Source organism: Mastacembelus armatus, chromosome 10 (assembly GCF_900324485.2).
Source record: "Mastacembelus armatus chromosome 10, fMasArm1.2, whole genome shotgun sequence".
Lineage (NCBI taxonomy): Eukaryota > Metazoa > Chordata > Actinopteri > Synbranchiformes > Mastacembelidae > Mastacembelus > Mastacembelus armatus.
Window position 1 is genome coordinate 20,094,793 of NC_046642.1, and position 17,136 is coordinate 20,111,928.

Consider the following 17,136-nt stretch of genomic DNA (forward strand, 5'->3'; position numbering starts at 1 on the left):
CACACAATACCTAAATTATTATTTTAGAATGAAAAGGTATTTTCAAAATAAAATTAACGTTCTGAATGAAACACTCGTTAGTGGTCATTGTAATAGTTAGTTAATGTAATTAATTAATGTTATCTCAGATTTGTTTAATAAAACAATTAATTAAAAATCACCAAAAGAGCTGTGTCTTGCTTCATCATGGCTGTGAATATCATCTAGATAAATAGTTCACTGTAATACAAACTTATCTTTACACTCTAAATTTACATGCACGATACTTGAGTAACTCACATTAAGCCATAAAGACACAACATTACTATATAACCTATATAACAGTGAAACGACAGAACATTACTGTAGAACCTATGTAACAGTGAAACAACAGAACATTACTGTCTAACCTATGTGACAGTGAAACAACAGAACATTACTGTAGAACCTATGTGACAGTGAAACAACAGAACATTACTATATAACCTATGTGACAGTGAAACGACAGAACATTACTGTAGAACCTGTGACAGTGAAACGACAGAACATTACTATATAACCTATAATGACAGATCATTACTGTATAACCTGTGTAACAGTGAAACAACAGAACATTACTGTAGAACCTATAATGACAGAACATTACTGTATAACCTATGTGACAGTGAAACAACAGAACATTACTGTAGAACCTATGTGACAGTGAAACAACAGAACATTACTATATAACCTATGTGACAGTGAAACGACAGAACATTACTGTAGAACCTGTGACAGTGAAACGACACAACATTACTATATAACCTATAATGACAGAACATTACTGTAGAACCTATGTAACAGTGAAACAACAGAACATTACTATCTAACCTATGTGACAGTGAAACAACAGAACATTACTGTAGAACCTATGTGACAGTGAAATGACAGAACATTACTGTAGAACCTGTGACAGTGAAACGACACAACATTACTATATAACCTATAATGACAGAACATTACTGTATAACCTATGTGACAGTGAAACAACAGAACATTACTGTCTAACCTATGTGACAGTGAAATGACAGAACATTAATATAGAACCTATGTGACCGTGAAACGACAGACCATTATATAACCAATGTGACAGTGAAACGACAGAACGTTACTGTAGAACCTATGTGACAGTGAAACAACAGAACATTACTATATAACCTATGTGACAGTGAAACAACAGAACATTACTATATAACCTATGTGACAGTGAAACAACAGAACATTACTATATAACCTATGTGACAGTGAAACGACAGAACATTACTGTAGAACCTGTGACAGTGAAACGACAGAACATTACTATATAACCTATAATGACAGAACATTACTGTATAACCTATGTGACAGTGAAACGACAGAACATTACTGTAGAACCTATCTAACAGTGAAACAACAGAACATTACTGTCTAACCTATGTGACAGTGAAACAACAGAACATTACTATATAACCTATGTGACAGTGAAACAACAGAACATTACTGTCTAACCTATGTGACAGTGAAATGACAGAACATTACTGTAGAACCTGTGACAGTGAAACAACAGAACATTACTGTCTAACCTATGTGACAGTGAAACAACAGAACATTACTGTATAACCTATGTAACAGTGAAACAACAGAACATTACTGTCTAACCTATGTGACAGTGAAACAACAGAACATTACTATATAACCTATGTGACAGTGAAATGACAGAACATTACTGTAGAACCTGTGACAGTGAAACAACAGAACATTACTGTCTAACCTATGTGACAGTGAAACAACAGAACATTATTATATAACCTATGTGACAGTGAAACGACAGAACATTACTGTAGAACCTATGTAACAGTGAAACAACAGAACATTACTGTCTAACCTATGTGACAGTGAAACAACAGAACATTACTGTAGAACCTATGTGACAGTGAAACAACAGAACATTACTGTAGAACCTATCTAACAGTGAAACAACAGAACATTACTATATAACCTATGTGACAGTGAAACGACAGAACATTACTGTAGAACCTATGTGACAGTGAAACAACAGAACATTACTATATAACCTATGTGACAGTGAAACGACAGAACATTACTGTAGAACCTGTGACAGTGAAACGACACAACATTACTATATACCCTATGATGACAGAACATTACTGTCTAACCTATGTGACAGTGAAACAACAGAACATTACTGTCTAACCTATGTGACAGTGAAACGACAGAACATTAATATAGAACCTATGTGACAGTGAAACGACAGACCATTATATAACTAATGTGACAGTGAAACGACAGAACGTTACTGTAGAACCTATGTGACAGTGAAACAACAGAATATCCATCCATCCATCCATCTTCTATACCCACTTTTTCCTGAAAGCCAGGGTCACGGGGATCTGCTGGAGCCTATCCCAGCTCTCTCTTGGGTGAAAGGCAGGGGTATTATATAACCTATGTGACAGTGAAATGACAGAGCATTACTGTAGAACCTATGTGACAGTGAAACAACAGAACATTCCTATATAACCTATGTGACAGTGAAACAACAGAACATTACTGTCTAACCTATGTGACAGTGAAACGACAGAACATTAATATAGAACCTATGTGACAGTGAAACTAGAGAACATTATATAATCTGTTACAGTGAAATGACAGAACATTAATATATAACCTGTAACGACAGAACATTACTATATAATCCTATGTGACCGTAAAACGTTATTATATATGAAAATAGCCATATTTCGTAAAATATCGTTTAATTTATAAAAACCGTGCTGAAAACTATGGATAATGAACTAATTCGCTTTCCGTAGGCTCGAAATTTAAGTGAATTCACTGGGGGTATGATTATTATTTTATTTGATATAATGATTTGATGTTTATTCGGTTACCTTTATTCCTCCTAATTCCTAGTAACATTCACTAAGGACTCTCATAGTCCAGTCTACATAACCTCCCATTTTGCGCCGGAGTTTTGTTTTGTTTTATAATTGTACCACCTTCCACCCCTACATGTCTTGAATGGTACAACCCGGAGCTTGAACCATTTCGCGGGAAGCTTTGGAGCAAAAATAGATCTGTTGTTGGACCATGAGGTGTGTTGTTTTTCCTTCAGCAAATGTCGTGATGATGTCTTTATTATTTATTAATAAATTGTGCAAACAACGCGAGGTCTGTAGTAGTAGCTGATTTTACTTTGGTCTTAGTGGACGTCATAAATGAACTAAGCTCCCGAGAGAAGTGACCCGGGACCCGGACTCACTGGGTCAGAGGAGGTGACACACAAACCGTGAAGTTGATAAAGATGATGAATGTTTTTTGTCTTGTTTTCGCAGAACCAAAAAGGCCAGAGAAGCCAGAGTGCCGCCAGATATGCGTCACGTGAACACGTCTGTTAATTTACCGCAGGTCTGAAATCCATTTGAGTGGCCATTAGTGAAAAGTGATATTATCAATAAGTGATAGGCCTTAACAACTGTACTTGTGTTATTATGCGTCGTTGTGAAGAGGTTGACCCAGTGACGTGATTGGCACTTTGTTTTTCTGTTGAAATCCAGAAAGTCTCATCTTCGAAACAAATGGACTTTCCCAACCTGTCTTCTATAGACAGAGATAGTTTCCTGGAGGAACTACAGCAGAGCAACGGTGAGTTTTTACACTGACCGCCCTCTCTCTGTTCATACAAGTGCCTATATAGTTCCCCTCTTTACTCCGGACTTCAATGAAATGCCAAATCTTGAAGGTCTTACTGACCAGAGAACTGCTGTTTTGTGCCTAGGTAACCCTTTGCACAGTACCGCTGTGGAGGATGATCTAAGGGTCTTAGAGAAGGGACAGGTGAACCAAAAATCAGCTGGAAGAAAGAACACTCCTCAGACACAGAAGGCTGAACAGAGAGGGGCTGCTGTGAAAAGGAAGGAGGAAGAGGACAAGAACAAGAGAAGTACTGGAGAGCGTGCTAAAGCTAGGTAAAGGTCAAAGGGATCTATTTGCCACTTTGCAACACTGAGACTACTTGATCGAGTGAGTTTGAAGATCGCCGGTAACTCTAGAGAGAGACTGAAGGTGAAACAGCAGAGTTAGTTGTGTGAAAGAAAAGTCAAATGTTTTTCTGTTGCTCGATAATCATAGTCCCTGTCAATAAAATAAGTAAAATAAAAAACTGTGCAATCATAAACTGTCAATAATATAAACTATGTACTCTTATTATGATTATTAATCCCACTGACTATTCTTAGCTTTTGTCCTGATTGTAAGTGTACTTGTCTGTCCGGTATAATGATGCATTGATCTGTCTGCTCTCTTGGCTCCTGATCTAATCATGTATCTGTCTGTGTCCCAACAAGGCCTCTGAAGAATATGCAGATGAAAAATAAAAAGAAGAGAACCAGTGAATCAGATAGTGGAACATCCAGTGACGCCCAGTCCCAGGTAAGTCTGTGGTATGTCTGAGTAGCAGTAGTAATAATGTCTCCGTACATGAGCAATGTTAAAACACAGTCTAGGGCGGGAAGATCTTATGAGGATGGATGTTAATTCAAGAGCTGATCATGGTTTTTACCGAGCAGGAAGAATCGGACTCTGTACCTGCACAACGGAAGCGTAAGAAAGTCCTGCCCTCTGATGAGGATGATGTGGTTGAAGACAGGAGCTGGGTAAGGACTAACTCTGGCAGTCTGCTGTAGCCAGGAGCTTTGCAGCCTCAGGAATGTGACCTGCATTGTGACATTTCAATTTGTTGATTTTCATGTTTTTTATGTAATTTATTCAGCACCCAAGTCCAAAGAAAACCAAGGTATATAGTTTGGGCAGAATCAGAAAGTCTTTGTCTGCCAGGTCCAAATCCAGAAAGTCTTCATCAGGTACGGGAAAAAATTGTGACCATCATCTGTTATGATTTGTTGTTAAAATCTCTGCATTCTTTGTATAGCAACATGCTAATATATAACACTAATTCATATACTACTTTTGTGTTTTACCTCTATTTTAAAAGTCATTTGAAATATGGGGCAAAAAAATACTTATTTGCTTTCTAGATGAGTTACATAAGACATTTGATACTCCTACATGTGTGTGTTCAGTATGAAGGGTCTAGGAGGAGCTAGCCCTGCTCTGTCCAGTGGTAGCGAAGTCTGCCTACCAGCACTTCTACCTGCACCCCATTTAACATTTTATATCTTGTTTGTTCAAAGGGCAAAAATGACATTTTGGAAAATTTTCTGAGTAGTGTTCTTTCTTTATTTCAATCTGGTTTTCATATGGTCTATTCCTTGCTGAACTGAGCAACAGAATCAACAGAAAAAAATGTTTCCCCTGAAGGCAGCACTTCTGCAGGACCAGAAAAGGCCAACAGTGATAAACGGAGCAGGAAGAGACATGCTCATCAGGGAGGAACAGATTTGGAGGTGGTGCTGGATGCCTTGCTGGATTTTTGCGACCAGTACAAGTAAAGAACCACATCTAAAACTATTACTGTTGACTAGTCCTTTTACGTCATGTCATCACACATTAACTACTTACACTCACAATTTTAATCCTTTCATTCTTGCCAAAAAATCTGTTACAGATGGTTTGCTTATTTGTGTATGTTTGTGCTGGTTTCAGAGAGTCTGTGCAGTCTCAAGCAGTCAAACAGTCCATTGATTCTTTCTCCAATCATGTGAAAGTGCAACTCGTGGAAAAGGTCAGACCTTCCCAAATATGCTTGTGTCGTCATATTAGGGAGTTGAAGTATATGAGCATGTTGACTGTATGTTGAGTGTATGTAGTGTACAAGAACTTAGGTTGAGGGTTTGACCTATTTCTGTTCATGAAAAAATTGTACATATATTATACATTGTGGAAAATGTGTTTTAGTAATAATGCCAGTGTTAACTGTTTAGTGAACCTTTTTTGAGCTAGTTAAAACTGGTCAAATGTTTTGAAGCTAATTTGCATCATTGTTTCTAGTGTAGGCTTACAGTACAGCAGGATGTTGATCATGTCGTTAAAACATGTTATTTAATATACTGACACGTGTATCAAACCAGTGGGAACAATACTGATTCCTTTCATGATATTAATGAAATACATGTATAATTTATTGGGGTTTTTTCTTACAGATATCTTCTTATAAGGAGCTCAGAGTCTTAAAAAAAGAAAATGCCAAGGTAACTATGGCAACCCGATTTTAGCCATGCTGGCGACAAGACTGTCCACTAATGACATTGCCATTAGCCTCAGCTGTACTTTGTGTCCAGTGCTAAGAAGGAGGTATTAACATGCCAGACTCTGACAGTGACTGTGGTCAGCACTGTACCTTGCCAGCACTGCAGCAGATTCTTACTCTTATTATATATACAGTGGCACTGATGGGGCACTGTACTTACTGTGTTGTGTCTGTGCATGTCAGGTGGGTTCTTTGATCCACAGAAAGAGGCAGAAGCTGTTGGGTGCCAAGCATGAGCTAATGCGGTGAGAAGCAGTTTAGACAAATATACCAGTTTCAGATTTTCTGATTTCTGTAAGGTTTCAGTGTCAAAGACACAAAAATATCTCATTTTCTTGTAAACAAAAAAAACAAAACAAAAATGTCTTATAATAAATAAATAAAAGCAAACCTTTCTCTTACATAAACTCAATAAACTAAGCTTATTTCCATGTGTATGTTTGGTCTGACAGGGCAGAGCGGCAGGTGTGCTTGCTGCAAAAGGAGGAGGCTGATCTTAAATTGCGATTGGCTGATCTCAAACAAGGTTATACCTTCCTCCATAACATCAGAGAGCTCAACAGACAATACCTGGACTACAGAGACAAGTACCCCAAAGAGAAGGAGATGGTACAAACACACAACACTGACATGAATACTGAATTTAGAAATAATGTCCTAAATCCTGCCTTGGAATATGTTTATGTTGTTCAATAACACATTTTCCTGGTGTTTGTCTGTGCATGTCAGGTGGGTTGAATGAACAGCTGATGTTCGTCTGTCTGTCTGTGATACCATACCTACCATACCTGCTTCTGTTCTCTTGTTCCCATCCAGTATGGGGTGTCCAGTTTACCAGCCCTTCTGCTGGAGACAAAGCACTTTCAGACGGCAGAGCATCAGCTGAGAGGAATCAATGACCGGCTGGAAAAAGGACTGAAGCGAAAAGGGACTCGGGTATAATGTGTGGACGAAGGGCTCTCTGACAGCAGATGAGCAATATGAAGGCTGCTGGACAATGCAAGGCCAGAAGCTGCTTGACACTTTGTATTGTGCTGTATGTTTTGTGGTTCAGACTTGTTTTATGGTACTGCCACCCTTGCTACTGTGGGACATCCACAATAATGAAAGTATGCAGCAAGTTTAAATAGTATGTTTTCTTATTGTGTTGTAGAGCTATAGCATTTGTCTGTTCTTTACAAAATAAAAGTAGCATGGTTGTAGTGTAAAACAAGAGACTTCCACCGCTTATGTCAAATAAAGTCATTTTAACTGAAAACATACTTTGAATTCTTCAACAATTACTAACACTCAGGAGATTGGTCTTCACTAGCGGACCAGCTTTCTAAGCCAATCAACTCGTGCTTTTAGCCAAGGTGTCGTGGTAGTCCCGCCCATGCAGCGAGCAATGTTTTTGATTGGCTGAAAGTTTCTTTAAAAAATTAGGGCATTTCCTTGTAAAGATACTGAAGAGGGATCCTGGTAATAAGTTCCTGCGGTCTGCCGACAAGGACAGGTACGTTCAGTGTATTTAAAGTTCTCATATGTATCTGTGATTATCTGTAATAAACGCAGAGTTTGTGTCTGTTCCTTATTACTGGACGATTCATATTTGCTGAGTAACCTGAAGGCACCTGCGCATGTAGGTCAAGAATGACGTAGGAGGCCATTAGAAATAAAATGTCTTACTTGTCAGCTCACATTGGCCGCTGACTTTTATTCAGGCAATCAGCTGCATGTCTAATTGGCTCGGTAGTGTTTTGTTCATATGTTCAAGTGATTTACTGTTGCTTTCTGAACCAGTCGCAGTGTTTGACGTGGACGTATTGACGTATATCAAGCTCTAAAACAATCTTCCACAGAAGTGAGGTAAAAAGCAGAAAGCCTGAAGCGGTTCAGTCGTCAATAAGTCTCTAACCTCGGCTTCATTTTCGCTTTTCACTGGCCTTTGCTGTAAATAATGTGTGTTTCCTTGTGATAATCTTTATCAGCAGCAGGTTCCTGGGTGTGTGCTGGGTAGTTTGAGCCTGTTATCAAGGCACTACTGGTTTGGTTGAGTCCATTTAAAAGTGGTGATTATAAAAAACCATTTGACTCTGTTTTAGAGTAAAACATGTCATCTATCATGTATATTTATAATTTGCTTTAACAGAGCTACAGCTTCTGTTGATACTTCTGCCTTGGGTTTTTGGAGTAAAGACATCTGTTTGAGCTGCTGAAAACCCAGAGAAAGACAGAAACACTTACAGGTGACTGTGGGTAAACTTTTCGGTGGAGTTGCTCTTTACTGAAGTGACAGTCCCTGTGTGGATATGGGTCATGTTAACAGTGTGATAGAAATAGCTTTGTGATTTGGGTAAACACACCTTTAAAAGGTGAATGTAATCATACATATCACACATTGTCCAGGGCTTGGGTAACTTCATCTGACTGACATCTCAGATTCTAGCTGCCTAAATGGCCATGTAACACTCAACTATTTGATTTTATTGGGTTTTATTTACTGCTAATGTGTGTGAAGTGAGTGAAATCACCGTCAATGCAAAAGAGAATAGTCATACAGTGTCTTCACACTGTGACAACTACACTATCCACAGTAACGTCCAGACAGTGTGTGATATAGATTGTGTTTTCACTATTAGTCAGTGTTGTTGCCTCATATATTTCACTTCATTCAGTGATTAGACAACTTCCCTGCTTTCAGTAATGTTGCCGTTATTACAGCATATAAGCAGCAAAGCTTAAAATATCCCTGTAATAGTGTACAGTGATATGTAACAACCATCTGACAGGCCAGAAAAATATTGAGATTCTCCAGAGGAATGAATGTTTGGACTTTTGCTGAAATTACTAATGTAGCAGCAGCTTTTAGGGTGCTGGACTCATCATGAACACAGCAGCTGTGTACAAACTGTAGGTGTATGCCACAGGTAACTGCAGGGATTCTGCAGTAAGACGGAGCCAGTTTAGTTGACTTTCTGGGAACTCTGCTCAGTCTATTGTATGTCTCTTTCAAGACTGCACTAAACACGTGACATTAGACTCAGCCTGTGTCCAGACATTTTCGAGTTTTGCACCATTTTTTGAGAAGTTATTTGCTGAGTGCTATCAATGACTATATACCCCTATACACCATCAATGGGTCTAGTCCAGACCAACACCCACTCAGGTCAGATGTTCCAGCTGTGGGAGCCAAGGGATGAGCTGATAAGGCCACTGATTCCTTATGTCTAAATCACTGTATCCTCTCTCTTTTTTCTGTAGGAACATGGCTGAAGTTAATCGTAATGGTGACACAGAAAGTGGTGGGGACTCAGTGGATGCACTGAAAGGGTTTGTACTGATGACTGTCTGACTGTGTGTTATGTACCTCAACCTTTATGCTGTGCTCATTAAAAATGCTGGTAGCTAATGCCCACTGTAAAGTCCCTGCTCACACACATAGGTTTTAACTTATCCTGGCTTGTTAGACCTCTGTGCAGAGCTATACTTGGGCATCATGTGACGTCACTGGAGTGTTCGCCTCAACATGAATGAGAAAGGCGTAGTTAGTCCCACCTTGAGACACAGTCAGTCATGTTTGTATTTAAACTCCTGAATGAAAGTTCCTTTCTTTTATCTAAATCTAAATATAGATCAGTATTCATGCATCTTCTGTTGAATTGCCAAGTTTCTAAATATGAATACTGAGTGAGTGGTCATCATTTCATTGGTGCCCTTTGTCAAAATTTGATGTTGGATTTGATGGCACGGACTGGCTTAACAAGTTTAACAAGAGTCATCACTACGTTGTCAAAACGTGGCACAGGGCTAAACAAGTTCCTCAAGTTTGGAAGCATTCTGAGGTGTTCATAAGGTTTTGTGTGTGTGTGTGTGTGTGTGTGTGTGTGTGTAATTTTCAGGAACAGTAAAGCACCTGCGGAGAAGACCAATGAGGAAGTGGACTCTGTCCCCAGTAACAGCAGTAAGGCAGCAGCCTTTGATTCTTGTCGCTACAGGATGGACTACCCCTACCTCGGCACCTGTGTGATTATCAACAATAAGAACTTCCACAGAAGCACAAGTAAATACACACCGATCACCGATGCCTGGATACACCTGTTTTCAGTTCACTGTCCTTTGAACAAGTTCTGTGTAAATTCAAGCCCCCTACGTCCAGTACTCCAAAATAAGTGCTTCGTGAAATGTTTAGTGCCCTCTAGTGGTGAGATTGCAGAACTCAGCCTTCTCTGAGAGAGATGAAGGGTATGCTGGCTGTCAATTTTGAAACAAAGCGTGATTCCCTCTATAGATCACTTTAAATATTACACATTGTACATTTAAAACAGCACTGACAACTGGATATTATCCACCTGTCAGATACTGCTCTCCACAGTGAGGGTGTGCACAGGTAAAAAACCATCAGGCTTCAAGGGGATCCTGTTACCTTTTTTTTCCCCTTGTATGTTGAGTGCTTAGCCACTTATGGAGAGGTGGATTGCTTATGTAGGGATGGGAGGAGTGTAACTGAAATCATGTTCTGAGGAAAGGATGTTAACAGGTAGTTTCCCAGAAGATTTCCAACATGTCACAACATGAAAAGAGCAACTGTAAATAATAAAATGGCTGAATTCCATTTAGCTACTTCAGGATCATGTGTTGTGCATGGTGGCTCCTGTCATGACCTGGCATAAGACACAACTGAATACAACAGAACCACTGTCTGTCTTACGGAGTCCTGCTTTTTACAATTTTGCATTAAGCTTAGGTATGTTTTATATTCTTGTTGTTTTTAGTCAGATTTGCGCAGCGACTTAGTGGTTAGCACTGTTGTCTCACAGCAGGAAGGTTCCTGGTTTGAAACCCATCAGGGGCCTTTCTGTGTGGAGTTTGCATGTTCTCCCTGTGCTTGTGTGGGTTTTCTCCAGGTACTCTGGTTTCCTCCCACAGTCCAAAAACATGTATGTCAGGTTGATTGGTGACTCTAAATTGCCCATAGGAGTGAGTGTGAGTGTGTGAGGTTGTTTGTCTCTATGTGGCCCTGTGATGGACTGGTGACCTGTCCAGGGTGTACCCCTGCCTTTCACCCAAAGAGAGCTGGGATAGGCTCCAGCAGATCCCTGGGACCCTGGTTAGGACTAAGGGGGTACAGATGATGGATGGATGGATTTAATGATTATATTCATTATTGATTAATGGGTCTGTGCAGTCTCATAAAATATCACTCATTCCCTAAGCCCAGTGTCACGTCTTTGTCTTCCAAACCAAATGTAATTCAATTTACTGTTACATAAGTTAGAAAAACCAACTGTCCTCACAACTGAGAAGCTGTAACTGAGGATATTTAGTGTTTTTGATTAATCAATAAACTAAATTTCAGCTAGTCAGATAATTTCAAACCCTAAAGGTTCATAAATTCATATTAAAGCTTTAATAGAGCCACCACACAATTGTCCCCCTCTGGTTCTTTTTTTTCCTCACTGAGATCCTCTCAGAGAAATCTGTCTTTTTGTACTGCTGTTGTTGACTGCATTTCTACTTGTGTGTCTCCAGATATGAGTGTGCGTAATGGGACAGATGTTGATGTTGCTTCTGCAATCAAGACCTTCGGTGATCTGGGTTATATTGTCAAAGTGGCCAATGACCAGACTGTGAATCAGATGAAGCTACTACTGTCAAATGGTAATAGAAACATCAGTGTCAGTGTTCATCTGGCCCTTCTGGGCTGTATTGAGAGTTTGTGTATTAAATCCCAAAGTTTGTCAAATGTTTTTTGGAACTGTTAAATAACTATTTATGCTGAACCTTTAAATTGCTGTTAATTATACAATATCAATATTCTTCAGAGGAAAAAGAATATTAGAAGGAGAAAGGAAAAGGTATCTGTGTAAATGTGTTCTGTCTGTCCTTGTTTGTGTTTGTAGTGTCTAAGGAGGACCACAGTAACAGCTCATCATTTGTGTGTGTGTTGCTAAGTCATGGAGATGAGGGAGTGATATATGGGACAGATGGCTGTGAAAAGCTTGAAAATCTAACAAAATACTTTAAAGGACATTGCTGCAGCAGCCTGGTGGGCAAACCAAAGCTTTTCTTCATACAGGTTAGTTAACTATAGTTATGTTCCCACACATATACAGTTATTCAGCTACTTCAGAAGATTAGATGTAAGAAGTCTGTGTTATTACTTGTGAGTTGCAACTAATAAAACTATTAACATAGTATGCAGCTATTATCAAACAGTTGTTGGGCTTAAAAAAAAATCACAGTGGATGTACAGTGGTGTGAAAAAGTGTTGGCCCCCCTTCCTGATTTCTTATTTTGTTGCATGTTTGTCACACTTTAATGTTTCAGATCATCAAACAAATGTAAATATTAGTCAATGATAACACAAGTAAACACATCGAAACACACCTTTTTAAATGAAGGTTTGTATTATTAAGGGAAAACAAAATCCAAAACTACATGGCCCTGTGTGAAAAAGTGTTTGGCCCCTAAACCTAATAACTGGTTGGGCCACCCTTAGCAACAACAACTGCAATCAAGTGTTTGTGATAACTTGCAATGAGTCTGTTACAGCACTGTGGAGGAATTTTGGCCCACTCATCTTTGCAGAATTGTTGTAATTCATCCACAATGGAGGGTTTTAGAGCATGAACCACCTTTTTAAGATCATGCCATAGCATCTCAATCAGATTCAGATCACTAAAATAGGACCTGTCTGACAAAGTGAAGTAGACCAAAAAATCCTCAAAAGCTAGACATCATGCCGAAATCCAAAGAAATTCAAAAACAAACGAGAAAGAAAGTAATTGAGATCTATCAGTCTGGAAAAGGTTATAAAGCCATTTCTAAAGCTTTGGGACTGCAGCGAACCACAGTGAGAGCCATTATCTACAAATAGCGAAAACATGGAACAGTAGAGAACCTTCCCAGGAGTGGCCGGTCGACCAAATTTACCCCAAGAGCGCATTGACGATTCATCCAAGAGGTCTCAAAAGACCCCACAACAACATCCAAAGAACTGGAGGCCTCACTTGCCTCAGTTAAGGTCACTGTTCATGACTCCACCATAAGAAAGAGACTGGGCAAAAATGGTCTGCATGGCAGAGTTCCAAGACGAAAACGCTGCTGAGCAAAAACAACATAAAGGCTCATCTCAGTTATGCCAAAAAACATCTTGATGATCATCGAGACTTTTGGGAAAATACTCTGTGGACTGACGAGACAAGAGTTGAATTTTTTGGAAGGTGTGTGTCCCATTATGTTTGGTGTAGAAGTAACACCGCATTTCAGAAAAAGAACATCATACCAACAGTAAAATATGGTGGTGGTAGTGTGATGGTCTGGGGCTGTTTTGCTGCTTCAGGACCTGGAAGACTTGCTGTGATAAATGTAACCACGAATTCTGCTGTCTCCCAAAAAATCCTGAAGGAGAATTTCTGGCCATCTGTTCGTGACCTCAAGCTGAAGCGATCCTGGGTTCTGTAGCAGGACAATGATCCAAAACACACCAGCAAGTCCACCTCTGAATGGCTGAAGAAAAACAAAATGAAGACTTTGGAGAGGCCTAGTCAAAGTCCTGACCTGAATCCAATTGAGATGCTGTGGCATGACCTTAAAAAGGCGGTTTGTTTGATGATCTGAAACATTAAAGTGTGACAAACATGCAAAAAAAAAAAAAGAAATCAGGAAGGGGGCAACACTTTTTCACACCACTGTACATGATCCTGAGCATCCTGTCCTATTAAGGCGTGCCGTGGTTCAGACCTGGATGGTGGGACCACCATCGAGACGGACAGTGTAGAAGAGCAAACATCACAGAGGATTCCTGTGGAGGCTGATTTCCTCTATGCATATTCCACTGCTCCAGGTAAATGGCAGCAATAGAAAACAGAGATGGGGTTTTAAGTCTGCGACTTATAATCAAGTCACACTTAGGTCACACACACAGTAACTTGAGATTTGACTTGAGACTCAACTCAGATGTGACCAGAGACTTGAGACGTGACTTAGACTTCCAAAAAATAAGTTGTAAACATTGCTGATAGAAACTACCTTTTGCCCAGTAAATATATGTGTTCTGTCAGAAACTGCATTATATTCATGACAACTGTATAGACCTAATGCACAGGAACCGTGTGGAGCTTTTCCCAGCGCAGTAACACTGTCACTTGTTCTGCAGGCTACTATTCATGGAGAAACACATACAACGGTTCCTGGTTCATGCAGTCACTGTGTGAGATGTTGCAGCGTTACAGGGGAAAACTGGAGCTGATGCAGATTATGACCCGAGTCAACCAGAAAGTGGCATTCCACTTCGAGTCTTCCTCAGACCTACCAGGATTTAGCAGCAAGAAGCAGATCCCCTGTATCATCACAATGTTGACCAAAGAATTCTACTTTCCTGCGCAGATTAAAAAAAATAATTAGAACAAAATACCCACCTGGTTGAAATTGAGTCAAAAGTCATATCTCTATGTTTTACTTAGGTATTTGCTTTGATTTCTGTTCTCTTTGGCCCCTAGTTTAGGTTTTGTCTTTGCTGACTGTCTAGGTTGTGCAGTCAGGATCACTTTAGCTTTAACGTCACTGCAAGAAGAACCTAAATGCACCATCAGCAGTATAAAAGAGAGCAGATCAGTGTTAAATCTGAACAGTTTTTAAATTCATGTTTTTAATAGATATTTAATGTTGGTTCTTTCAGCTAGTTTTATTTCTGTCTTTGAAAATTATATTTTACAGAGTAATACTAAGGGGTCTTGAAAAAATTTCCAGGGATGCATTTCCAGAATTGGAAAAACAGTTACTTTACCACGTACAACTTAGTTTGTTTGCTTTTTACTGAACTTTGAATCCAATAAGTGCACAAACACAAGCAGATCACTGTGACTGCATTCTTCAGTGTTCTGAGATGTGAACTAGGTCTGCACATGAAAAAAAATAAACTTTTTAAATACATTTTTGTCTGTTCAGAAATTAACTAATGTTAGACGGGTGATTATAAATCTATCAAAACTGAGTCAAGCATCACAATAATAGTGCTAAAAATGAGTAATACTCTAAATGCAAGTATTATACAATATGCAAAATATTATTCTTTGATGAATATATAGTATATGTGACTAAAAGCTCACAATGTGGCTTTTCTTAATTAATATGACAGAAAATATGTATTTGCTCAAAATTAAAATATTTTCATGATATCAGTTTCTCTACAATGTTTAATTTATGTGTGTGCAGAAAAACGTTGCATTCAAAATGTCCCACTGCAAATGCAGGATTTGAACACTTCTGACTGTGTTTTTTATTTGCACGTATGAATATAACCATGCAAGTCAGGCAGGATAAGTTTAAAATATGCAAAATAGAACAAGCTTATTATTTACTCTGTTAGCCCTTATACTTTACATTAACAAGTCTGTAGCAGGGCAGCATGTTGGTTTGGTGTTTAGCACTGTTGCCTCACAGCAGGAAGGTTCCTGGTTTGAAACCCATCAGGGGCCTTTCTGTGTTGAGTTTCCATGTTCTCCCTGTGCTTGTGTGGGTTTTCTCCAGGTACTCTGGTTTCCTCCCACAGTCCAAAAACATGTATGTCAGGTTGATTGGTGACTCTAAATTGCCCATAGGAGTGAGTGTGAGTGTGTGAGGTTGTTTGTCTCTATGTGGCCCTGTGATGGACTGGTGACCTGTCCAGGGTGCACCCCTGCCTTTCACCCAAAGAGAGCTGGGATAGGCTCCAGCAGATCCCTGGGACCATGGTTAAGGAATAAGCAGGTATAGATGATGGATGGATGATCATCTATAGCTTGTGTTAAGGAGTTGTGTTGAACTGCTGCACCAGAAGGTGGCAGCATTATCAGCCACAGCAAAATGTATTTACAGCATGTGGCATTATGTTGCTGGAATGCTCTCCTGGTCAGGAAGTTAATCTACTGTTAAACAAAAGACATAGAAATTTTGTCAGTTTAATGCACCCAATGCCAAGAAATATTTAATCCGAGATGTCCTTTAAAAATATATATATATTTTGCTGCTAATATTCCAAGACCAGGACATGACAACTTGTGTATTATGGTAATTTATTAGTCTTTAACACACTGTGTAGAGTTTCTGTTTGCACATTAAAGAGTCTGGTGCTGAGCCTGTTTTATGCATTGATTTAAAATATTGTAAAAACTACTTGTACAATTTCTGAAGATGGTTTTGTAAGTTTGTGACTATATATGAACAGAACAGAAACATTGACTGTGGTGAACCAGTGGTCCTTCAGAGGTAAACTATATTTTTCCAGGATATTGTAGCTAAACCATGGATGGCAAAGATTAGTCCACTCCAGCATTGTCAGATACAGATGAAAGGTTTTCTCCATGGCTCATGTTGAGTTGTTATATTTGTTCCCAGCTCTTTCTTGTGTCTGTGGATCTCAGAAAATCTGAAATACATGTGAAACTTTCTAAACTTTATGTAGAGTGTGCGTGATATGTATGGTGTAGAAGATTACTTATTTTATGTCTGTATCCCTTAGTTAATCTTGCTGTTTAAATGATTAACATTGTTGGTTTATCAGAGCCCTCCAGTGTCAGTTGCATTGTGTGTGTGTCAGAGATAACCCTGACCTCATGCACAGGCCTGACCCAACATGACCCCAGAGAGTGAATAACAATGCTTTTCAAACGTCATATTTTCTGTTCATGTATTTTTCAAAAGTCTGTTTTCTCTTCTGGATTAAATAGAAAGCCTCATGTAGGGACCAAAAAAGGAATGACAGAAAGATTTATGATCACAGTTTCATATGCACAGTCAGTCAGCCTACATCTTGAATAGCTGCTATTCAAGTAAGAACTGAGTGTGTGGCGTTTTTCATTTATAATACACACAAAGATGAGAGAATTATGACCCTTTTGTTTAAACATAATGTAAAATAACCATTCCGATGTTTGACTTTAAGAACA

At 39.1% G+C, this 17,136-nt stretch overlaps 2 protein-coding genes across 3 annotated transcripts; both read left to right on the forward strand.

Moving 5' to 3' along the window:
- Positions 1 to 3,031: 3,031 nt before the first annotated feature.
- cenpu (centromere protein U) lies at positions 3,032 to 7,484 on the forward strand. 2 transcript variants are annotated; one of them, XM_026330481.2, is made up of 13 exons: positions 3,032 to 3,113; positions 3,354 to 3,426; positions 3,576 to 3,663; positions 3,797 to 3,986; positions 4,365 to 4,449; positions 4,587 to 4,673; positions 4,790 to 4,880; positions 5,308 to 5,464; positions 5,623 to 5,701; positions 6,120 to 6,167; positions 6,410 to 6,471; positions 6,679 to 6,835; positions 7,043 to 7,484. In XM_026330481.2, exons 1-13 carry the CDS (start codon positions 3,109 to 3,111, stop codon positions 7,166 to 7,168), a joined length of 1,248 nt encoding a protein of 415 aa, XP_026186266.1. In that variant the 5' UTR covers positions 3,032 to 3,108; the 3' UTR covers positions 7,169 to 7,484. The 2 variants fall into 2 exon arrangements, with proteins under 2 accessions (XP_026186266.1, XP_026186267.1); XM_026330482.2 differs by having other exon boundaries at positions 5,338 to 5,464.
- A 148-nt stretch (positions 7,485 to 7,632) lies between these two features.
- Positions 7,633 to 15,390, forward strand: LOC113144543 (caspase-3-like). Its single transcript, XM_026330689.1, has 7 exons — positions 7,633 to 7,721; positions 9,470 to 9,538; positions 10,108 to 10,268; positions 11,738 to 11,866; positions 12,109 to 12,284; positions 13,934 to 14,054; positions 14,367 to 15,390. The coding sequence occupies exons 2-7, from the start codon at positions 9,474 to 9,476 to the stop codon at positions 14,612 to 14,614; spliced, it is 900 nt and encodes a 299-aa protein (XP_026186474.1). The 5' UTR covers positions 7,633 to 7,721; positions 9,470 to 9,473; the 3' UTR covers positions 14,615 to 15,390.
- The last annotated feature ends 1,746 nt before the right edge of the window (positions 15,391 to 17,136 follow it).